Source organism: Balaenoptera musculus, chromosome 1 (genome assembly GCF_009873245.2).
Source record: "Balaenoptera musculus isolate JJ_BM4_2016_0621 chromosome 1, mBalMus1.pri.v3, whole genome shotgun sequence".
In the NCBI taxonomy this organism is placed as follows: Eukaryota; Metazoa; Chordata; class Mammalia; order Artiodactyla; family Balaenopteridae; genus Balaenoptera; species Balaenoptera musculus.
Genome location: NC_045785.1, coordinates 42,128,130 through 42,154,526, shown reverse-complemented (window position 1 = coordinate 42,154,526; position 26,397 = coordinate 42,128,130). Strand labels below are relative to the sequence as shown.

The window sequence follows — 26,397 nt, the reverse complement described above, 5'->3', positions numbered from 1 at the left end:
TTTTGTCCTTGGAAAACCGTTGGTGGGAAAGCAGGTGACAGTAGCCTTGAATTAGGTGAGAGTAGGGTATTATATTTTCTGATGGATACTGTGGAAGGAAATTGAGGAGTAGTGAGTCAAGATATCTGAGTCCTAGCCCTATCTGAGTTCTAGCCCCAGCTCTCCCACAGAATCACTGTTTGACTTTGGGCAGGTCACTCCTCTGCTCCGGGCCTTAGATGCTACCAGAAAATAAAGAGGCTCCATGACTGGAAAAAGAAACTGCTTTAGTAGCCAGACAAGCACCAAATGGATCATGTGGCTTAGACTTGAGTCCTAAGTGAGGTCTTTTACCTTTCACTCCAGATCCAAATCTTAGGGCCCACATGCTCAAGTGACCCATAAAAAGAGTTATGACTGGGTCTTCAGAGCCTTAAGGACTGATGCAGTAGACCTGCCTCACCAACCTGGTCACAGCAGGAAACATAGCTTAGAGAGCTCATGGCAAACCTTGTCCAGGGGTATTTACCACAGAGGATAAAAAGTGGAAGGGAATTTAGTGCATTAGGGCATAGGAAATGGAAGAGGAAGCTGCTGGTCTCGTCCCTGCCTTCTGTGAAACCTAACCTAGTACAAGGTGACCTTGTGAATAATTATAATAGTCTCTTCTTTTCTCTGGAGGAAGCAGGTTTAGAATGGGGAGAAAATGCTACAAATGTTAAAACACTTCCTTTGTGAGGAGAAGCAGCATGGGCAGAAATAGTATTCACCCTGTAAGCAGAGGCAGAAGCTTGAAGAAAAGCAAATGAAACATTGTTCTCATGATCCTTGAGGTCTCTTCTAACCTTCTACGGTTGGATGTGCACTTCACTAAATCCATTAAGCCTGCTATAATTAAGGGAAAAACTGAACTATTCCTCTTCTGTCTCTGCTTCTTATAACTAGCTGTGGTAATAGGTATCCAGCTGTGCTTCTAGTCTCGGTCTTAGCTAAGAGGTGACACCCTCTGGGTGGTATGTGTATTGATACTCATACAAACAGTTTATTTTTTTCTTTTTTGTTTTCTTTTTCCCATCTCTCCCACCCTGTACTGAGGCCATTCAAGATACTTCTTCACCCCCCATTATCCCAACTAAAAAGGTAACTGAACAGTATCATGGAACTGTTGTGGGGTTCACTTATTACAAGGACATTCTAAGGTTGCTTTCAGATAGCTCTCATCCTACTTCTATTCCCTCAGCACCTCACAATCTCTGCACAGATGTTAATCCTTATAATATTTTTCACTTTTTATTTTAGTCTATATCCTGCTATTTCAATTTTTGGTGTTCTCCCTTAATGCAAGAGTCATATCCATGAGAGCTCTGACTTAGAAGAAAGCTCTAGGGTATCGTCTTTGGAAGGATTTAAAGCAATCATCTAATCTAGTCCCATTTTATGACTAGGGGAACTGAGGTACAGAAAGGGGAAACTTTATACATGCAAGTAAATGTTCTGAAAGGATTGGTTAATTTTTTCTTCCAAAATGCTTTACAAAACAACAACTTTTTTGTTTGTTTTCACAAAGGATATTCATCTGTGAAAATGTTTTACCAGTGTTGTAAGTAGTACAGTATTTGATAACAATTCGATGTATCATTCTTAAAGTAACTCATCATTTCTTAAGAATAAATTAATATAATCAGTGTTTCAAGTACATTATTGTGATTACTGTTCAACTTTAATTCTTGTGATCATTATTATTAGATTTTGTAAAAGTAAAATTAGGAAGTATTGGATTGGTAAGTGTTTCTTAATAAGGGGCTACTTGAAAAGTGGCTTTTTTTAAGAAGAGGACATTTCCCTATAGTTATGCATTCTGGATGAAAGAAACTTGTCCCCAGTTAAAGCATTGGTGGAGATCACAACACATCTAATTGGATTGATGTAGCAAACCCATTTATATAGTTTACTGCCTATTGATAGGTCAGTGAGTACTGAGATTAGCTTGTTAACATCACACTTCGAAAAAGAACTGCAGGTATTCTCTATGGTTGATTTAATGGACAGTCGGAAACTTGGTCACTAATTCATGAAACAAAAATCATTGTATCTGTAAATTCTTTTTCTTTCTTCGTGGTTTGTCTAGATGAATAGAATTATGTTTTGACAGTTTTACTATGAACTACTTGATGGATCACAATATATCACTATCACCGCTAATTACCACATTTTGATTAATTTTATATACTTTGGTTAGTACATTTTGCTGAATCCAGTAGATCTCTATATTGATAAACAGTAATTATAGACATAAGGACACCTGAACTTTGAAATCTTCATGAAAATGTTGTTAAGAATTATGTGAAACCGAATGTTTGTTTATCTAGACATATTTAATTGCCAGCAAAGAAAGCAATTAAAAGTAGCTGCAGAGTAAGAGGACAACCTTTGTTAAACGTCGTTTTAAGATTGTTACAGAACTTGTGGTGATGATAACATGGTGTCTTGGAGGATGTTAACAACTGTAGCAGAGTGTTAATTAAGAATGATGTAATCTGCAGCTCAGAATTATTAGTATCATATGTTAGTTTAGCTGGACAGGAGCAAAACCTAATTTCAGTTATGATGAGGGCTCAAGTTATATTTGTAGTGGAAAGATTAACATTTTATTTTTGTGCTGTTCCTGAGACAATTTAAAAATCCTGAATGAAATACAGTCAAATGTAAACATCAAGTCCCTAGCTCATTTACATATGTGCCAGATTTTCAAACTGATTGCTGTTTGAACCTAATCTGTCATTGCTGGCTGCATTAGCTACTACAAACATTACATTTACATATTGATTTCTTATTTTGTTTTAGTGTAAATAATCCACAATTATAGTAAATTTGGTCTTTTGTTGACAAGAGCTCATATGACTCTGTAAGTTTAGAATGGAAATTTAAATTGCCATGTGTCATGCTTTTTAATTTAAAAGCTTGATATATCTGAAAGGATAAAAAGATCATTGTAGATAATAAAATATTCCCAAAGAGACAAAGGAGAGAAAATTTTGTAGGGCCTTTTAGAAAGATATAAATTGTAAATTATTAATGAAAAATTCAATAGCACATTCTAAGATTATTATTTATATTTTTATAAGAAAAAGTCACAATAATTTGAAAAAATTACTTTTTTGGCTTCAATATCAGGTCATATTTAAAAAATAAAATTATTGGAAATGAACCTTCTAAACGTGTTATTTTACATTGATATTTGTTTAAAATATCCAGTGCAAGAAAAGAAAAAGCACACACACACAGCAATAATGAAACAGGAGATTTTTTGATCTCTGTATTGATGTTAATATTTTACTCAACTACGTATACAACATTGATTTGAGAAATTTAATTTCACGGACAACAGCCGTATATGTCAGTGGTCATATAGTATTATTAAGTAGCAATGGCAAAATATCCATGGTTTCCATTTACATTGATAAAAAGTGTGTTGTATTTTTGAAGTTAAAAATATGGGACCCGGGCTTCCCTGGTGGCGCAGTGGTTGAGAATCTGCCTGCCAAATGCAGGGGACACGGGTTCGAGCCCTGGTCTGGGAAGATCCCACATGCCGCGGAGCAACTAGGCCCGTGAGCCACAACTACTGAGCCTGCGCATCTGGAGCCTGTGCTCTGCAACAAGAGAGGCCGCGGTAGTGAGAGGCCCGCGCACCGCGATGAGGAGTGGCCCCTGCTTGCCGCAACTGGAGAAAGCCCTAGCACAGAAACGAAGACCCAACACAGCCAAAAATAAATAAATAAATAAATAAAATTAAAAAAAAAAAAAAGTAAATAACTTAGGAGAATTAACATTTAAAAAAAGAAAATATGGGACCCATTTAATTGCCAAAATAGTAGTTATCCAATTGTTCAGGTACTTTTTATGGCTTATAATTTTTTTGTGGAGATATAATTTACATATAATAAATGGGTTCTTAAGTATTCCCCAGTTATATGAGTTTTGACAAACACTTACTGTTTTCTACAATGGATTTTAATGAGTGGAATTTTAATTTGGATGTGTATATACCATTTAACAAACAGATAGCCATTTAGTAGAAGCCTGTGCAGAATTGATGGTATCTGTTTACTTGAGTGCTGTGAATTCAGAACTCTTAAAAGCCCTTATGTTAGTCAGCTCAGGCTGCTATAACAAAATACCCTTGACTGGGTGGCTTGAACAACAGACATTTATTTCTTACAGTTCTTGAGGCTATAAAGTCCAAGATCAAGATGCTGACAGATTTGGTTCCTAGTGAGAGCCCTTTTCCTGGCTTGCAGATGGCTGCCTTCTCACAGTGTCCTCACTTGACAGAGGGAGAGCCCAAGCTCTGTTCTCTCTTCTTCTTATAAGAACAGTAATCCCATCATGGGAGCCCCATCCTCATGACTTCATATAAGCATAATCATCTTCCAAAGGCCCGACCTCCAAATACCATCACATTGAGGGTTAGGCTTTCAGCATGTGAATTTGAGGGAATACACAAACATTCAGTCCATAACAGCCCTGAAACCCAAGTCTGAATGTGTTGTTTTTCCTAGTCTAGTTGTTTAATCTTGATGGATTTATACTTTATAACAATGAATGCTTCCCCTAGAACTGTTACTGTTTTAATAGGAAGGCTCTGATTTAGCCTGGCCAAATCTTCTGCCCACTGAAGATTTAAGAGGGAATTCTTGATTCAAGGAATTGCTGAAGAAGAAATCCTTAAAATTACTGTTATTATCCTTGATGCAAGACACCCGGCCTTCTACTGTTCTACCCTAAGGGCCTGCTGCTATTTGTCAGGAGGAAGCCATTCCTCTTCTTAATCAGGAATTAATGACAGGTATATAGCTACATGGTGATCAAATGTTCGTTTCACTACCATAATGCAATCTTAAGTTAACCTTGAAAAATCACTGTGTCATACATATTAAAATATCCATGTGCTTTCTGCGTAAGTGGATCACTAAAGTGCTCTCTCAATGTGAAATAAGCAGTCAAGACAGTAAAGGCTGTTATATATATTAATGTGTTGCTTTCATCAGTACTTGACATATGGAGGCCAATAATTTATGGCTTTTTATGTTCTCAGGTATAAAAAAATGTCTGTAACTTCAGGTTTATTTATTGGGGCCTGTGTTAAAATTTGCTGTACACTAATTTTCCCCATACTGTCCTTCCCCCCACCCCAAAAAAAACTGGATGGCAATATAAAATGTATTAAACTAAGTCAGTGAATTAAAATGAAGTTGTTACTCACTAGAAGACAGACATTTTACAGATGACTTCTCTGTTCCTGATAAATGCTCATAGTTAAATTGGAATGGGATCTCCCCAGGCATAGGTGGACATTCATTAGCAGAATGAATGTCCAAGACTTGTGGACAGAAAAGAAAGTAGAGAAGGGATGTTCTGCTGAAACTATTTCTAGAATTTTGTTGGTGGCTTAGATATTAATGCTCAGTTATACTACTGAAATTTTTAAGGAAGTAGATTATCTATCTGTTTATCTATCTATCTATCTATCTTTTTGTAGTTCCCTCTCACATGCCTCCCACTGTCCCTCCCCCAACTTGAAAATTAAGAAACTGGCTAGGAGAATTATGAGATGGTATATGTGAAAATGTCTAGCACTTTGCCACTAATTGCTTTAAAATGTTAACATTCACTGTGTTGTGTTTTTTGCAAATAACCACCAGTTCAAAGCTTGGGGACAATGTATATGATTTTCATTACATTTCAAACATTAATTTCAGTTTGTATTTGAGGGTACAGCAATGGTAAGTTTTAATGACTGTTGTCTATTTGTAGAAACAACCATCTCGTTGTTGGTAAATACAAATATTCAAACTGAAAGTAAAATCATAATAGAGAATGAAAAATTAAAAACCGGTAAGGAGAGAATAGATGTTCTATTAAAACCATTTCTTGCATTGAGTTAAAATTCAACTGCTTTTAAAAAATTTCTACATTTGCTTACACCTTTCCTTCTCCCTCTTATTGAAGAGAAAACATGCAATTAAGGGAAACAAAAAACTGTTCTGTATTATTTCTCATCCACCTACTTTGGTAATTACCCTCAGCTATTCTGAAGGTCAAAGTTGACGTAGCATGAATGACTTTGCATTTTGAAGGTAAAAGAGAGACTGCTTTAAGGTGGATTAACTGTAGCTAACTATCCTAACCAACTATTAGAAGACACTACTGTGGAGAAAATTGCTCCTAGATGCAGCAACTAAGGGCTCAACATACTCTGCTAAGCAGCAGCTAGAATCAATTTCTATAGATAATATTTTAGCAATAAAATCTTTGAAAATTATGCAAATCACCATAGTAAATTCCTTTACAGCCTTTGCCTCCTCCTTGGTCTAATTTAGGTATTCTTCCTCTGTATTTCCATACCACCTTAGCAAAAGTGGTATTAGAGCTCTTAGCAAATGGTACCATATGTGGATTGTAGGTTTGCTTGTCTGTGCATTCCTCTATAAACTCAATGAAGGCAGAAATAAGATCTTACTGGGTCCTCTTCCCCAGTATCTGGAGGACAAATCATAAGAGTTAGACCTTAGAAGAGTTACTACTACTTATTTTGTGTGTGACATTAAGCAAGTTACTTAACATCAGTTTCCTCATCTGTAACAAGAAAATGATAATAATAAACTTCATAAAGTTGACCCAAAGCCCTTAATGCCTGATGCATAGTAACACTCATTAAAGGCTAGCCATTATTATTAATGGCTAAGTGAATGAATCAGGCTGGAGTCTGAGGTTGCAGGTAATAAAAACCATTCTCACAAGGAACATGAATGTGGTATATCAACCCCAAGCAAGATCTGTGTTAAAAAGAACCCTGTGAGCTTGGATAACATTACGCATAATGTACAGTTATGTTCCATGCATCAGAAACGGTTTTATCTGGAGATTATCATACTAAGTGAAATTAGTCAGAGAAAGACAAATATCATATGATATCGCTTATATGTGGAAGCTAAAAAAGAATGATACAAATGAACTTATTTACAAAACAGAAACAGACTCACAGACTTAAAGAACAAACTTTTGGTTACCAGGAGGGGAAGGGGGGATAGATTGGGAGTTTGGGATTGACATGTACACACCGCTATATTTAAAATAGATAACCAACGAGGACCTACTGTAACAACCTAAATGGGAAAATTTGAAAAAGAATAGATACATGTCTATGTATAACTGAATCACTTTGCTGTACACCTGAAACTAACACAACATTGCTAATCAATATACTCCAATATAAAATAAATAAATAAAAAGATTTTACCCTCTATCAACTCCTACAGAGAAATGAAACTAAAACATGAAAAATAACTGCCACAAAACCACCATAGACACTTTGGTTAATGTTTTACTGTCATTGTAAGATTTTATAGTATGGGTACCCCTCTAAAGTATTCTATTTTTAATAATAGACCACCTTAAAACTTACATGTAATAAAAATTCCCACTTGGCTTTGTAAAATATAATATTCAGAGTTTTATCAGGTAAAGGTTATTTTCTTTTTTCTGAAGAGGAAACAGAATTTTCGGAGTAGTTAAGTGCCTAAAATAAGGGCCTGTATATGGTAGACACAAAATAAATAGTATTGAAAGAATTATTATTGTGGGGGTGGGAGACAAAGGTCAAACAACTAGTGGGGAGTGGAGTAGGAGTTCAAATCTGACTCTGTGACTCCCAAGCAGTTTAAAGCCATAAATATTTTTTCTTGCCAAACTTACCCTTCCCCAGGGCTCCTGGGAAATTGCAGAACTAGATTAAATTGGTGTTCTTCTAACGTAGTTTGGCAGTCACTGCTGGTCCTGGCAAACCTTTCTACAAAGTTACTGCACAAGTCTGCCAGTCAACATCAAGAAACATATCTAAGGAACTGCATAAAGGCAAGCACTAAAGGTATTAAGCGTTTGTATAGATTCATATGTAAAGATAAAGGAGGATCTATCTATATAATAATCAAGACTTCTGGAATTCTGAGCTCCTTAGCCCAGCATTTGAAGCCCCCATAATGTTGGTCTTTAACGTTTTTCAAGTTTCCTGTTTCAGAAACCCTTCTTTACATCCCCTTATACTTCTTCCTCATTGCTTTCTCCACCCTTCCCTGTATTCTCCAATCTCATCTCTGCTCAAACTAGTCTATGTCTGAAATCACCTCTATTATATACTTGTCAAATGACTATACATTCTTTTTTATTTTTTATTTTTTTTAACATCTTTACTGGAGTGTAATTGCTTTACAATGGTGTGTTAGTTTCTGCTTTATAGCAAAGTGAATCAGTTATACATATACATATGTGCCCATATCTCTCCCCTCTTGCGTCTCCCTCCCTCCCACCCTCCCTTACTATCCATTCTTCTTCATAGTACTTTAAAGTACTCTTTTTCTTCGCCACAATCCTCACATCTGTTTTAACTCTCAGAGTAGTCTGTCTTGAGGTCAGTGATTATGTCTTTGATTCCTGTATTATTACGAATAAGAATCAAATAATTATAGAAAGAATGAATGAATCGTGAACTCCTAGCAGGCAGGGTCTTACTCATCTTTGTATCCCTAAAGCAGCCTAGCCATTTGGGAGATAGGATGCTGAAGAACATAGAATCAAATATAGTTTAAAAACTGGGTTCCATCTTTTTATAGCTGCATAACCTTGGGAAATTACTTAACCTTTCTGAACTACAATTTTGTGAGTAAAGTGGCACTTCAAAGGTAGGCTTAAAAAATGAGAATTAATAATTCGTTATATGGAGTTCCAAATATGCAGAACTATTCCTTAAGTGTTTATAGGATTGCCTTGAATCACCTTTTAGTATGCTAAGTGTCGAGGGAAATACAGATGAATAATAAAGATACTTACTCTCAAAAGGCTTGTAGTCTTGAATTCAGGACTTCCACACGTGAAACAAAGCAAACCATACAAAACACTATAAATAAGTATTAAATAAGGGATATGATACATGAATTCAGAGAAGAGACAGTCTATAATAATACTAATGGTAGGACATGAGGTAGTCTGAAAGCTGTGCAGTATTTGGGAGGAGAGCCCTGTTTGCCTAGGTGATTTCTTTTGGCTGCAAAATCTATATACTATCTGTAATAGTCCCCCTATCCATGGGGAATACATTTCAAGGCCCCCAGTGGAAGCCTGAAACCACAGAGAGTACCATATTCTACGTATAGTATGTTTTTCCCTATACAGGCACACACCCCAGAGATATCGTGGATTCAATTCCAGACCACTGTGATAAAGCAAATATTGTAATAAAGTGAGTCACATGAATTTTTGGTTTCCCAGTGCATGTAAACTTAGTTTGCACTATACTGTAGCCTATTAAGTGTTCAATAGCATTATGTCTAAAAAAAAACAATGTACATACCTTAATTAAAAAATAATGCTGTTGGAAAAATGATGCCAATAGTCTTGCTCAGTGCGGGGTTGCCACAAACCTTCAACTTGTAAAAAACACACAGTCTGTGAAGCGAAATAAAGCAGAGTGCAATATAATGAGGTATGCCTGTACATACATACCTATGATAAAGTTTAATTTATAACAGGCACAGTAAGAGATGAACAACAATCACTAATAATAGAAAAATTATGACAATGTGCTATAGTAAAAGTTATGTGAATGCAGACTTTCTCTCAAAATATCTTATTGGACAAATATGATGCCTTTTCCATCTTAAGCACTTATCACGCACTGTAGCCATAACTTTTGCATGTAGAGGTGAGACAGCAAAACTAGCACAGACTTCTTTTTCCTTCTTCACAATTTCATTGGTAGAAGATTCATTCTTACTGTTGATCTTAGCAACCTCAGCATACAATGTTTTTTTAACTTTCACCTTTTCACTTAAAGGAAGTACTTTATGGCTCCTCTTTGGCAGATCCGAATTGCCAGCGTCACTACTCTTGTGCTTTGGGGCCATTATTAAGTAAAATAAGGGTTGCTTGAATACAAGCACTATGATAGTCTATCTGATAACCAAGATAACTGCTAAGTGACTAAGGGGCAGGGTATTCTGGACATAGGGATGATTCATGGCCCAGGTAGGATGGATCAGGAGGGCGTGAGATTTCATCACTCTACTCAGAACAGCCTGCAATTTAAAACTTATGAATTGTTTATTTTTGTAATTTTCCATTTAATGTTTTCAGACCTTGGTTAACTGCAGGTAACTGAAATTGCAGAAACGGAAACTGAAGATAAGCGGGGGGGGGGGGGAGGGGGGGAGGGGGTGCGGGGCAGGCTCCTGTATGTGCTGTCGACTCTCCTGATCCGAGCTCTCTTACTTGACCCTCAACTCTTATACACAGCTGTACATGATATCTCTTTTTGGATCTCTAATAGGCACCTTAAACTTTGATATATACATAACTTCACTCTCAAATTTTCTACCTAACCTGTTCTTAACCCAGGTTTCCTTGTTAAATGCAATTCCATCTCTCCATTTGCTCCGACCACCTTGGAGTTATATTTTTCTCTCACATTCCATCAGTAAGTTGTCTGGCTTCTACCTCTAAAATACATCTGAACCTGACAACCCTTCACTCTCTGCCTCTATAGTTAGCGTAAGCCACCATCACTTCTTGCTGGGACTAGCCCTGCCTTGACTCTTTTCGCACTGTAGCCAGAGCAACCAGAATAATGTTGTATAAATGTACGTGTAAGTCAGATCTTAACCATTTCCCAGTGTAAAACCTTCCAATGGCTTTCCTTTGCAATTACTATAAATACCAAGTTCTTTACTGTGGTCTACAAGGACCTACATGATCAGATTCCTGCTATCTCTTTCTTATACTAGCCTCAACTTAAATGTCATTTCCTCAGAGATGTCTTCCCCAACTATTATGTTGAAAATAATTTCCTTCCCCCCCCACCCCTCTGCTACCTTTTATAATCCTGTTTATTTTCTTCATAGCACTTAACATTCTCTAAAGTTACTTATTCATTTACTTGAGTATTGTTTCCTTTACTAGAATATAAGTTTCATGAAAGCAGGGACCATTTTTTTTGTTGTTCATAACTGTGTCCCTAGCAACTGGGACGGTGTCATAAACATAGGTATGTGCTCAACAAATATATGTTAACTGAGTGAATGAACATGCTGTGTTCTTCCATGTATTATTTCCTAGTCTAAAAAGTGCCACCCATCTCCCTTCCCCAAATAAAACAAAAATTTAGTCCCTTCCAATTAATAAACTCTAAGGTCCTACTTATCCTTTATATTTCAATTTATATTTTTATTCTCCTCTGAAGCTTTCCCTTAACCCTTTCCCCCTCTCACTGAGGCAAAGTTAAACACTTCCTTCTTGGTTTTCATTGTTTTTTTTTTCAATTTCTCAGTTGTATCTATTACATTATACTATGGCTGTCTACGTGTCTGTCTACCCTCATTAGATTGTGAAGGTTTTCATGGACAGGAACTGTGTATTATTTGGGTTGGTTTCCTTAGCATCTGGAATAATGCGAGGCATTCAGTTAATGTAGATAAATAAGTGAATCAAAATCAAAATCTTAATTCCCATGGTAGTTTTCCAGAAGGCAACATTGCTGTGTAAAATACAAAGATGAGTAAGACTCTTGCCTTCTGAAAATTTACAGTTTATTCATTATTAAATAAATATTTATCTGCAGTGTGCCAGGCATTATGCTTAAGTGGTAAGGGTCAAAGACAAAGGTCCCTGCCTAAAGAAACTCTACTTTAGTGGGGTATTATTTCCCTTGATTTTGATCAATAATATTTCATGCTGTATATAGGTGTTTCCTAGGTATTTTGAATCTGTAATTTACCTGTGAACTCGATGGGCGACACTGGGACACACAGATTAACTGCGTAATTCTAATCTTATGTTGAATGTATATTTATCACATAGTTACATATTGGCAAAGGAGGAGTGATGAAGGCCAGAACCGTATATTTTTTTTGCTTCTAAAGCATAGCATGGAAGAGAGACTAGCACTGCACTTGAGACTAGCAATACAGATTGTTCATACATAATGGTGACAGATTTTTATTTTCATTGCCGATGGTGCTTTTTAATATTGTTATAAACAAATAGAACCATGGCTTATTTTTCTTAATTGATGTGGCTAAATTCATTTATTCTTCATGTTTCTGACACATTTCTTACATTTTAGAACTTTGGCACAGAGTTTAATATTGCTCTGAATTCTCCTATTTCTGAATTCTCGGTATTTCTGACTTGTAAGTGAAAGCACAATTATTTTGAAGGAATTTCGGTATAGCAATTAAAGTTCTATAGATTTCAATACTTTCTCAATTTTTACTGAAACTGTATTTCTATACCTATATGACACTCATGGGTATAAACAATAGTTTCAAATTTCTGTTCTTCCAGAACTGCTGTTTCATTTGGAATTGAACCACAGTTTTTGATTATACATTTTAGTAGCATATTTGGAATTTAATATAATTGACAAAAATTTGCCTCTCTTGGAGAAAATACATATGCAGACAGTAGCACATGACTTGTCGAAATTCTTATGTATGCAAAGTATCTATAACTGAAGTTTAAAAACACCTTGGTAGAGAAGGAGTTAACAGGTTAGCTCCCCTTGGTTGTTCTCAGCTTGCTCTCTTGCCTTTAGGAGCTGAAAAGATGATAACATTGGGCCCGGACATGCCTGTGTGGAGGTTATGGTACTTCTGGGGTTTTTGCAGCTAACCGTAAAGCAAGCTAGAACTTGTTCATCTCAGAGTTCCTTGTTTTTCTTTCAGCCCTTTCAGTGCCCTGCAGGAGTCATTAAATCAAAACTTCATGCTGATCATCACCCACCGAGAAGTCCAGCGGGAGTACAACCTGAACTTCTCAGGAAGCAGTACCATTCAAGAGGTGAGTTATGTCTCACAGCTAAGAAATAAAGGTAGCTCATTATAGCTAATGTTGACCCTGTTAAAGAGAGGGCTTATGTGTTCTGGTTGGAAACTCTCTTTATGTTTCATTATTGGGTTTTTAATTTTAATTAACTTGAGCATCAGTGACTACTGTAGATACATTAAATGACTTGACCTAGAAAGATGTTGTAAATGAAAGCTCTTGATAATTCTTAAAATAGTCAACTTTTAAAACCCTGCTTGAAATAGCACATTGTTATATATTTCATAGTTTTATAGTAATTATTCAGAATATTAATTTGGAGATTATCGACAGCATGCATTTTCAAACATGCGTATACTTTATTTGAAAGGTTGCTCTCAAATATATTATTTATAGAGTGTATCCTGCCTATTTCCAAAAGGAATTGAGGAGGCTTTTCTTAAGCAGTTGAATTCCAGCCTTGGGCAGTATTCCTGAGATGCTGTAGGGAACCCAGTCATTTAGCTCAGAGTATCTAAGAAGAATCTATTTATAGTGTCAATATTTTCATCAATGTGACCAACCAGGGCCACTGTTTCAAAAAGAACCTCCCCCAAGAGAGAAGAGGTAACTTCTTGTCTGTGGCCCCACCCACCTAAAAGCTAGTAATTTATCTGCTTTGGGGGGGGAAATGTGTAAGGCTATGGCAAGACTTGTGTTTAGAGACAGTGAAATGATGACTATGTCACATTACCCCCTTGTAAGTTATGAAGACAACAGTCATTGTCCACTCATGTTTTTATAAAGAAAATTAATCTTGTTTAATCTTAGATTATTTCATAAATTTTTTCTTGGACTACATTGCTTCAACTGATTACTAATGTCATATTGAAAGAACAAGTTGTTTTCACCCTAATCATTTTCCGGAGGTATATGAATTGTTTCAGTAATGGCTGAACTGTTAATGGTTTTTCTTTTTTCATGTTTTATCAATAAATTTCAACTTCTGAATTTGGCGTAAATAACTCATTACTTGAAGTTTATTTTCTCTGTTTATCACTTGAATAGTTTGTTGACTAGTAACTAAGATCTTTAAGATTTTTCTTGGCCCCTAATTTGAATCATAGGTTTAAATTATTTGATTTTTTTCAGGATTTTAAATATATTAATTGCCATTTCATTTTTAATCTCTATAATGGATGTTCTGTTCTCTAAATTTAAAATTTTAATTCCTTGAAGAATCATTGTCGTTTTTATATTGAAAATAATGTTTAACTGTGGTCCTATCGCAGAGTTATTCTGGGAACCTCATGATTATGAAATTTAAATTATATATTGAATAAAATTAAATAAGAAATTCAGTTTCAAAATAAATAACCCCAGTTTAATCAAGAACAGCAAAGATAATAAGAGGTAAATTTCATTCTGTGGTTGATTTCCTTTTTTAAGTTGAAGACTAGTATATCGCATGAAGGGTACATATAGACTGCCTTATTTTTTTTTTCTGATTGAAATATTTATAGCCAGAATTTTACCTTTTTTTGTTTTTTTGCGTTTTTGTTCTAACATTTCCAGTTTCTATAGTTTGAGTGTGTTTCAACTTTCTCCCACAAGAGGGCAGAGAGGACTATTAAACTGATAGTCTAAAAATGCCATTCAGTGTTTTCAAATTAGCTTCTCTTATATTAACAAAAAGGAGCATAATAGCCAAGTTATTGTTTGATTTACAGATAATTGGCATATTGCAGGGAGGAGACTTAATTTCACCCTTTTAAATTAAACAGGGAGATTTAAAAAGACATAAAATATTCATTAATGTTCGGTGATTATAAAGTAGTGGCATATATTTATTTTGCCTTTATTACTGTTTCGATGGGAAAATACTGCAAATATTTCCGAAATCGAGTTGGCCATACTGACAAGTTGAAATGTTTAAGCAGCGTTAATGCAATCTGCTCACACCTGATATCCTATGCAGAATGATTCAAAATGACTACATCAATTATTAAAAGAAATATTTAAAATTCTGTAAATGTGCCATTGTGTGCCACAGTTGGCTGAAACTGTTCTCTGTGTCCTGCTATTTAGATTACCAAATATATTTTAAGCTTCAAGGACTTGAAAACAGTAAATCTTTTTATACCATTTTCTAAATGAAAAGAGTCCTGAAAATATTTTTGCAGACAAATATTCTTATGTATTTCTCAACAAGAGTTTGGTTTCTTCTTCTTTTTTCCTTTTTTTATCTTTAAAAAGTTGATTTAAAATAATATTTTGAAATGCTAGTTGCCAGGAAAAAATAAATGCAGTTGTTTCTAATATCTGTTGCTTTTCTGTAGGCAGACAGGTAGACATAAGCTCTTTTATTCTGTACAGTTTAGAAAAGGAATGTGTATTATACTCTCTAAGCCTGGGGTCACACTCTGTAGGCCTAATTCTAAGACTTTTCTCCTTCAACTTGTGGAATACCTGGAATGGGGTTCAAGGAGGACAAGATGCTCTTATGCTACAGCCATGCAACCCACAGTGACACTTAAGTACATGTATTTTGTTGTTTGTGCATGATTGAAAGTCAGGTTGCAACACAATAAAAATATAATCTTGAATGATTTTGCAGTGTTATTTTATAAATGCTTGAATTTTGCTATAATTTGGAAGCTTAATGATACCATATATCCTAACTTGTAAATTAATTTTTTCACCAGTTTCAGAAATCTTTTTTCAGCGTTGTTTAACTAGGTTCAAGAATGAATTCCGACCAACATATAAGAGAAAAGGAAGAAATTAAAAAAAAAAAAAAACTGATTTTATTTTCAGTGTAGTTGTATATTATTTTTGTTGTAGGTGGGGAAAACAAATACAATTTTCCGGGTTATTTTTAATTTTTGAAAGCCTTGCATTTTTATAAGGAAAGCTCTTGTAATATTTTCCCCCAGAGGGAAAGTTCTATTAAATGAAATAGGATTGACAAAGGCACTATAATTTCCACTTTTAATTACACAAATACATTTTTAAAATAACTGACTTAGAAAATAGAACTTAGCTGCAGTTTTGAATTTTAAATAACTCTTCAGTGACCATATGTTCATGCAAGTTAGTGGTGATTGATAAACCGATAGTTGTACAAGTGTTTGTTCATTCTGTCTCTGTGGTCTCTTGCCTCACAATGCATGACTTATATCCTTTGGGTGCTCTAGACTTTAATTTAAGCTAGTTAGATATTGAGGTTATTTTTTTTTAAGCTCTTTACAAATCCTTCCACTTACATTATCCTCCTACTTGAGGAAAAGGCAATGATAGTATAAAAAGGTCAGAATGGAGGGTTGCAAGTAGTCATAAGAATAAAAATCCTTTCCCTTTATCCATTATGACAAAATAGTTTATAAAAATTATCAAATAATGTAACAATAACTTTGTGACATCTGTCTTTCTACCTTTTTGGATCCTTAATTAGCTAGTTGACACACTTTAAATTAGTGAATTTCCCTGAAAATTTAAACAAGCTTACCTTATTTTAATGAATTTTCTACACTGAGAATTTAGATTTTTAAACAGTTAATTGTGCAGATTTCAGTAATTCTGATTTTTAAAGATCTGTGGCTACAAATGCACTTGGGATTGGTTAAATTAGGGGGAAAAAAAGATTGATTTGCCTACTTCAGATCTAAACCCAGGTGTGGAAAAGGAAATAAAGTCCCTGAAATCAAGCCAACTTTCTTGGAAACTAATTCTTTGTTGTCCATCTTACTATTGCAAAAGCTCCTATTAGACAAAATGTCCACTTTTCTTTATAGATGTCATACAAACTTAAGGAATACACACATGACCCAGAATAACACTGATAAAAAACCAAAGTATTTTTGGTACGGAATCATGGAGTATTCCTTATCTCTTACAGTGAGAAACACTATGAAGAAACACTATTGGAATTATTTAAATCCTTTTCTGAGTTTCACTTTACCCTAGAATTCTCACTGTTCTTATTAATGTTTATTTAGTTCTCAATGGGAATTAAAGGGAAAAATCGACAACCTATAAAGATATATCTTGCATGGAATAGTAAAACATTTCACTACTAATACTAGCATTTGTTAAGTGGGAAGGCACTAGTTTTGAATTAGCAACAAGAAGTGAACTAAATAAATCATACCGGTCCTTAAAAATAATGTTGGCTAAATAATTGTGAAATCATGAGACTAATTCTGATTCTGCAAATTTGAAACTCCTGTTGGGTTTTTTGTGTCTATTTTTCTCTTGCTACTTTCTCAACTTGCTTGACTAATACATATTTCAAACTCTTCTCCTTTAATGCTGGACGTTGTTAACAGTACATTTGTAGTCTTTTACAGATTATACTAAAGAGCAATTTTCTAGTAATGGGTTGACTAAAACTTCTTAACTAACATGCCCTTTCTGTATATGTTTTACATATAGTTTGTTTGTTTATTTTTTGGTTTGTTTGTTTTCCAGTATGGAGAGGGTGGGGGCTGCTGGCACAGAACCTGAAGAGTAGAGAGATAAGAATGTGCATATGCAATGGGGTAAATTAAATTGTGTGCTTATTTAATTAAAAGTTTATGTGGTTTATTTTTACTGTAAGATGAATGGCATATATAAGCTCAATTAGAATGAACCCATTTTAATTAGCGTGTATCATAGTTTGATTTTTAAAAATTTGAAATCACATATGACATCTTAGGAAGAATGAAAGAGAGATAATTTCTTAAGCAACTGGGCAATGAATTTGAGCCTTTTTTCAGCTTTCAGAAAAGGAGACTATGAGTTTCTTTTGCATGTATATGATAAGTTTCAAGTTGCACTTTGTTACTGAGATCTGTTGAAGTTATACCACTTCAAATGAATAAATCAGTAATGATCATTTTATATACTTTGGGGTTTTCTGTGATTCTTAATAAATTATCCCCTTAGGAAATAAATTTAAGTAATATTTACAATGCAGCTATTTGGAACTGACGAGTCTTTCTTTCCCTCTGAAAGTATTTTAGAATAATCTCTATTGGACATTTTTTTTTTAGCCATGTAAGTATTTCTTCACCTACATTTCAAGAAGGTAGAAACAATGAAATTTTGTTAAGAGTCGACGGTGCTTTAGACCTTTGTTACTTAAGATATGTGTATCCTAACAGCTTCTTGGCGGACTGTATTTCATAATCTGTGATTTGTGTGTTGGTAGTTTTAAAATGCCTGGGTTAAGAGATATTATGTTCAGTTATCAGAAACTAATAAACATAAGACATTTTTATATGCAAGAAAAGGCAGAGAGTAAATAATTGCACTGGTGACCAATACTGTAATAATCCTGTTTTACAATATGCACTTGACAGGTTGTAATAGTGCTAATTGAAGAGACTAATTCACACTTGCTTCATTCTATTCAAAGGCAAAATCAGCAGCTTGTTTTGCTTTTGACCAGATGGTCCTCATGAACACCTACTGTGCACTTTAAGTGCTTTACTAGAATTACAAAGGCTGGGGGCTGCGTTCGACTCCAAATGATTTGGAGTGAGAGGGAGAGAGAGAGGGGGAAAAAAAAACCTCTGTGCTCAATGGATTTGGTGCAAGTAAATTAATTCTAGTGGACCCATTACACATTGAGCCCCCTTTTCAAAGCTCTGAGCCTCCTCGCTTGCTCTGTAGCAATGAGAAAGAGAAAGAGAAAGGCAGATTACTGCAAACAGAAATAAAAAAAAGGGGTATGAAAGGGAGAAAAGAGGCCTTGAAGCCTTTCATATCATTTGAGTTTTTCAAGTGCGTTATTTTTGGGGAGGGTGGATATATGAAAAGCCAATTGGAGTTTTTTTTGTTTTAAAGTGCGCTATTTAAGCACCATGAATATAGGCGCAAGAGCAACAGTTGACTGAGTTTACTGTGGTGAAGCTTTGTGTTCGAGGATGAATCAAATTCATTATATTCAACTCTTTGTGTTTTAACATGAATGTAGGGTTAGTTTCACAAGACTGTGTCTGTTTAGGATAATTATAATTTAATATTTTCCTTTCATAAAGTTATCACTGTAGATGTCTAAAATTTTAATCAAAGCAGATTTTGTACACTGACTTTGAAGCACCCTGACAGTTTAAAATTCAAAGGAAAGCTTTTTTAGTTTTCAAAAGAAAAGAAAGGCTCATTCTAAATGGCATCGAAGCAGAGATTATTATAACTAATTAGAAGTCACACATCTGTTAGCTTTTGGTTTGTGACTTACTTATGTATTTTTTCAGTAAAATATATACTTTAAAAATATATTGCTGTTATTGAGTGAACCCAAAGGGATAAAATGAACTTAAAAGAGAACCACTTATTCGAGCCAACCATTTTTCCAGATCTCCACATGTTCCCATAAAAATATGTAATGTATTAAAGTCCGTTAAATGTAAATTGGAATTGCGTAATTAATAACAAGTTCAAATGCACTTCCAAACAAAATGTTTTTGCACAGTTCTTGTTAGCATAATTCTGATTATTAACCAAAGTTATTATAAAAATAACAAGAAAGTATAAGCAAATCCAGTTTGTGTAAATTTATAATTATTTCTTATCCTTAAAGCCGTTTGTATATAATTTGGAACACTGACACTGTGAAATGATTAATTCTTATTCTTAGCTTATGTAAAATGATTAATTCTTATTCTAAGCTTATGTGGGTTAAAATACAAGGGATCATATCTAGGAGTACATGTCAGTTATTTTGTATGTTTTTATACTTTCAAGTATAATTCTCTTGTGATATATTTTTGTTCCATGGTTTACTTTTGTTTGATGACACGTATTATTGACACTGTAATTCAACTTTATTTCAATTATAACCATTAACAAAGAATACAACAAAATCATACCAATAGTATTATATGACTTAAGGATAATTGTAAACAGTTTACAAAAAATGAATGTCTAGATTTGTATTTTTGGCATAATGCATCAATATGCTTTATATGTCAACATGTTTTAATTACATTTTTAGAAAATAAAATATAGAAATACAAAGACAACCACAAAAATATTTAAAGTTTTACTTCTCAAAGACTTTTAATGAAGAGGATAGGATAACATGCCTTCTTTGATATTTAAATTAAATTTAATTAACTTCCTATTAATGTGGTCATTACTTTGGGACTTGTTCATTGAAATATTCATTGTGGGGTGGGGGGCGGAACATAAGGGGAATCCCCAGACCTTCAACTAACAAAATATCCAATGAAATTTATAAGCAATGAGGTGTTAATGAATTGATATCCTCTGGGAAAAAGGGATTTCAAGAAAAAAATCTGATTAGGAAAAACTTACTGAAAAAATTTTTTTGCAGTAGACTATTTAAAATAAAGGTAAGACTACTAGATTCTCTTTCTTGTAGGTACCATAAAAAACTATCTTTAAAGCCAGAACCTCAATTAGCAGAAGTGGATTGATCATGACCATGCAGTCATTTATTTAGGTGGGGCTAGTTCTTTGGTTTCCCACACACAGTAGTTGGAGTGTTTCTCCTCATGAAGAAGAGTTTATTTCAGTATTAAAATATTAACCCCTAGATTCCTGAATGTCAGAGACAAGGTTCTCTTCTATAGGGCAAAGGTTGGAAAAGGCTGCCGTTTCTTTATAGACCTTGATAAGTACTACATTACTTAAGCTGAGAAATGTTTTAGCATTTAACTATCCTCTAGCCATAAAATAAGAATTATATAACCTCCCCATTTTTCTCCCCACCCCACCCTCCCCCAGCAAAAACATAAGCAAAAACAAAGAAGGAGGTAAATCAAAGGATGGGTAGGTAAATGAATATAAAATGCTCATAAACATAAACTAGACTAAGACTAGGTATATTAAGATAAGGCCTGCATATAGAAAATATTTACATGTTTATCCTTATATACCAAAGATTATTTGTCTATAACCTCTTAAAACATGTGTATGGTAATTTTTCTGTTGTCTAATGTGTTTTGTGTATGGCCTAATACTATTTAGTCAAGTAGTTATTCTTTTTCAAACATATTTATTTTGGCAAATATGCTTAAAATTTTTTTATTGCTCAATTTAGGGCTGTATTACCTTATTATTACCCTCAATGTATTCTTCTTCCTATTTTCTTAAACATTTTTTTTTTAAAGAAAAAAGACTAAAAGCTTATAGTAAACATTTTCTCTAAATGACAAAATGTATTCCTTGCTTTGTGGTCATTGCGTGACCAGACAGTAGAGTACTGGATTGTTTTAAGGTTTTTACAGCTGCAAGGCAAAAGCATCTGCTCATTGCAAAGCCGGCATTGTTTAATTTTGACACTGACTTTTCCATGTGTCTTGTACCAAGGACTGGATTAGATGCCACTAAGATGAAATTTGTTTTAAGTTGCTCCCAAAGTGCAGCTGTTCCCATATACAGCCTGATAGCTTAACCAAAACAGACAGACATAGGATCAATCAGAATCTTTGTACAGGGTCACCTCACTAGGCAAGAGAGGCTCAGAGGAAGAATGTTAATGATGTTATTTATCATGAATAACTGCAAAATTAGTTTCCAGGCTGGTTTAGTGTATGTAGAAGTAGCCCCCTGCCTGCTTTTTAGGGCAATAGAACCATTATTAAATATTTAGCTTTTAAACTGGAGTATAATGGTCAGATAGCAAGGTTCCTGTGTGTACATTAGGCACTATTCTTCTGCAGTCAGTTGCAAGAAAAATGATCAGTTTATTGGTCACTAAAGTAGTAACTGACTGAAAATAAAACTCAATCTAAAATGCTGCTGCTAAAATCTCGAAAAGTGGACATTTTTGTAGAATGGTAATTTTTCTTTAATGTTTCAAGTGAATGAAAAATGAAAGAGCACCTCACTTTCTGGGTTTCCTAGGATTGTGTGAATTTCTACCCAGCTGGTCCAAATTGATTGATACAGGGCCAAATATTTGTCTGCCTGCATTTCAAAGTCTATAATTTGCTAATGAATTGTGGTAATAATCTTTCATCATACATGAAAGATTTAGCCAAACAATTTGCTAAGTATGTATTTTGATCATAAAATTTTTGGACTTACACCAAGCTTTACATCTATTTTACAGCTAATGCATGGGGGTGGAGGGAGAGCAGGGGGAGAAATAATACTGAACATGGACACTAGATGGAAAAGGATGAAGGAAACAAGAGGGAAGAAGGTACTTTGGAAAAGAATAATGCCGGGGAAGTCCTATGAGTGACAGTGGAAAACAAATTAGATTTGCACATAGAGTGCAAAATAGAATTTTTAAGTGCCAGCAGAGTTGTAGTCTTCAGTGTCTAGAGGTATGGTATCCATGAGGATGAATACAAGGAAGAAATCTTTTCCTTTTTAGCTACAGCTATTACACACATTGATTATGGAGTAATTTGCTAGAAATTTATGCTAGAAAAGTCAGATGCCCACAAATTAGAAGTAATTGAAGGCATAAGAATAAAAGCCAGATGTTGGTTGGGGTTGATTTAGAGACTTTGGGGGAAAAAAAACAGTGAAGAAATAAATGTGATTGGAACAATTTCAGAAGAAGGTGAGAGAGGAACCTCCTAGTTAACTCCTAGGAATGAATAGAAATGACTGTAGGCATCCAAGAGAATATTTTCTCTCTCTCTCCAAGACAAAGACCATACAAAGGGAGATGAAGCTTACTTATATTTGTGAGGGGATATTTAGGATTAAATAACCTCTATTTGAGAAAGTACAAACTTTATTTATGTATCTTGGGAGGGCAGCATAAGTTATACTCCACATGAAGTCCAAGATTAAACTATGGAGTGAGAGGACAAGAAAATGTTCTAAATAAGACTCTTGTACGTGTAATTTCTCTTTCATTGTTAGAGATCAAGGAACCATGACTTCCTATTTGACTGAAATAATCTGAATTGCTTTCAAGTTGTCTATGAGGAGAATATTTAATGATACTGATAAAATTTTCCTTGCTTTGTGAGCAGGGATTTTTTTAAAAAAAAAAAAGAAAAGCAGGTAGCTAATAAAGAGAGAGAGAAACCGTATTATAAAAGGGACTGAACCTTCCATTTTGTAGATTTTAAAGATAAGCAGCTCTTGAATTTTTACATACCTGCTGTACCTCCTGAATATGTCACATTTACAGTCTGTATCCATTTATGTAAGTCTCTTTTTGTTCTCTGATAGAGATAAGCCTGTTCTCAGTGTTAGTACAGTGATGGGAACTCTTAAAGTATTTAGGAAAGTTAAAGTTCTATATGTCAAGTTTATTTCAGATGAGTTGAAATCTTGTTTTACACACTGACTTTCTTAGCCTCTTTCCCTCTGTCTTGCTGACTTTTTTTTTCTATTTTATTTAATACTTGTCATAATTTTTTTGTAGGTTGTATTGTTATCACATTATGATAGTTACTGAAGTAAATATAGAAGAGATCCAATAATCATTATGCAGGGAAAACAATTCATCAACATTATATTTAAATAACTTGTGAGATAATTAGTAAGATTCCTGATTCTCTTGTTAATAATTTTATAAAAATTCCATTTCAAAAACAAATATTAGAGTTATAGATTATGTATGTAAAATTCAAAATATGCGGGTTGCCATTTGTTTCTAGTCCTTTTGGTGTTCTGTTATCAAAAGCACTTTACATTTACACCCCTGCCTTTGCCTGCTGAAAATGTGAAATATTTTCGCCTAAGAGGTATACTTGTAATATCTAATAATAATAGAATATCAGTGAAATATCAGTTCATTTCTGTTGAATTAGGAGATGTTTCCCTTATACTTCACATTGTAAACAAGAGAATCTTTAAGGTGTTTTTTAAAGGCTGCTGTTTTCTTACAGGTAAAAATTTTTGTGATGATAACAGGTATACACATGGATCACTTTGCTTGGAATTAGAAATTTCAGAAATACAGTAAAATGTCTTAGGAGTCCTAGTTTCTACTGGTAATTGTAATTTCAAATATTGTAACCCATTTTTGTATGTAATGAATGGAGCAATGTATGAAGTATCACTCTAAAGTAAATGTGATTGATATATTGACATGAATACATGTCATAAATTTAAATGAATGTTGCTCCTTCAAATCAGTCATTTCTGTTGTTGATATACATACCCTCTGTTGCTCAACAGTTACTCTGAATTTCCAGGAACTGACTCTAGAGACTATGATGTGGGGTTTTTTTGTTCTGTTTTGTTTTGTGGAATAACCTCACTTATGGCCTGTCTTTGTCCTGTGAAGAGGGGAAACTGATTTGTTGAAACTGCCATAAGTAATCTGAAGCCAAAAGTTGTGAGCCAGGTGGTTATTTAATCTGAGTGGTCAAATTTGTGGTTATTCAGGTTAGGTGTCTCTTTGCTGAGCTCCTCCTCTCCCTGTGAACATGTATCTGTCAAAGCATTTACCACACTCATTTGCAATTATCTGTTTACTGATTTATTTCTCCTGTTAGACTAAGAGCACCTTAAGAATAGGAAAAGTATTGAATTTATCTCTTTGTTTCTAGGCCTTTCATTGAATTTGTCACAGAGTAGGTGTGCTTAATGAATGACTGAACTAAAAAAGAAGAATCTATAAATCAGTGAGATTATTTGTAATTTAGAGGCATTTGGAAAAGTGAAGTTATCCAAGTATGTCTGAATATTTCAAGCATTTCAAGTATTAATGTTGACATGAATATGTACTTTCTCAAGGGGATTATTATGAGAGGATCTCTCTGATTTGGCTTCATAAATTCTCATTTGTTAAAAATGAGGCTGAGAATAGGTAGTTTGCACAACAGTAAAAAATAAAACTCCTACTTTAAGGTAGATTTATGTTATCCTTAATTTGTAGTGTCTGCCAGGTAACTTCTTTGTAGTTTCCCTTCTAAATGAGATTGTAAAAATTGATTAAAAAAATTTTTTTTAAATCAGTAAAAACTGATTTTTTTTTTTTCACACACACACACTGTATTTTATTTTTACAAGAGATAAATAGACTGACACCAAGCATTGTACATGGATGACCACAACAAAAGCAACAATGATTGCAATTACCAAACATGAAACACACTCATACTATGTCATAATATTGACATTCAGTCCAGTAATCCTCCACTGTAACAGCTCCTTTACTTTGCAGTGAAAATTGATTTGTATATTCTTTGCCTCTGAGTCCTTGTGGGATTTTTTTTTTTTTAATTCAGACAGAAAGTCACAAAAATTATACTCATCCTCATCAGTTCACTCAGTCCCATGTATTAATTTTTTTTTCATCTTGATCTTTTGTTAGCACTTTTATGAGTTCATCAGTTTTTCATTAGAGTTCTGAAAATGCTTATTCATTCAGTTCAGCAGTACAGTCAGTTACCAGAAACCTGTACTTGTCAGAGTCTTTTCCATGATTTCTTGAAGATGAAACCCTTTTATAGGAACATATTTGCAAAATCATCAGAGTACACCCAGAACTGTCTGTAAATGACAAAAGACTTAAAAATGACCACGGTTAAAGATTTGATGAAAGTTCATAATAATGCAGTTGACAAGAAAATTAGTTATTTCTGAGATATACATTTTAAAGTAATAACTAGGATTATTACTTATAACATTATACCAGAACATATAAGATTTTTAGAAATTTCATGTAATGTCTGAAACATTTATATTAACATATTTTTAAAAAATGTTTTCTGAATCTAGGGCGGCAGTGTTACAGATTTTAATCAAACTAACAGTACTTCTCAATTGGCAATTAGTTAGCTTGTGGTAGTGGAAAGATTATTGCACTATGGTATAGGGAATCTGAGTTCTAAACCCCTGCCACTAACAAGCTATATGATTGTCTAGCCTTGAGTGGCCTGATATTTCTTTTTCATTTGTTTGGCTTTTTCAAGGTGTAGAACTGCAGAGGCTCAGTTTTTGCTAGTGAAAATATAAAGTGTCTTAGAAGCTTAAAATATGCATAAAGTCCCTGTGTCCCATTGAACCTATTAGGCACGTCTGTTGCAGCACTTCTGTCCTTTTATTTGCTTTGTGTTTGTTTTCCTTATCATAGTAGGCTCCTTGAGGGCAGGATCTCAGTCATTTAATCTTCATATTTACAGCACTAAGCCTAGTGGCTAGCACCTTTTAAATGATTGTTGAATGAGCAAATATTTACATGAGTCAGCATCCAGTGGTTGAAAGGAAGTTTGGAAACCTAGATTCTATTATCTGATATTGTGCTCTCTACCTATATGAGTTTGGGCAGTTCATTTAACTACTATGGGTCTGGGTCATCTATGAAAAATAGGAAATGATTTCCAAGAATTTTTCTGGTTCTAAAATTTGGTGATTACGTGTGAATTTAAAAATTTCATATGTGCTTCAAGTCAACCTTGTTGGGAGGGGGAGGGAGCAAAGGAGAAAACTGGTCAGTAGGCAATAACTGTGTATGTAAATATGCATATTTGTCACTGTGGAATGTAAATATCCCTTTATTCATTAAGGTGTTATTTAAGAGGTTTAAGGTTGAAATAGAGGCCTCTGTTGCCATGATGTTTGAACTTCTATAATTAAGATTTTTTTCTGAATAGTTTTATTTTTATCTTAAAGTAGACTTTTACCTTT

General features: G+C 34.2%; 1 protein-coding gene across 1 annotated transcript in view; it reads left to right on the top strand.

The window, feature by feature from the left end:
• FAF1 (Fas associated factor 1) overlaps positions 1-26,397 on the top strand; it is a 476,566-nt gene that overhangs the window by 213,099 nt on the left and 237,070 nt on the right. Inside the window, exon 7 of the mRNA XM_036849545.1 lies at positions 12,756-12,870. Within this exon, the coding sequence (XP_036705440.1) occupies positions 12,756-12,870 (115 nt within the window). The remainder of the gene's footprint in view (positions 1-12,755; positions 12,871-26,397) is intronic.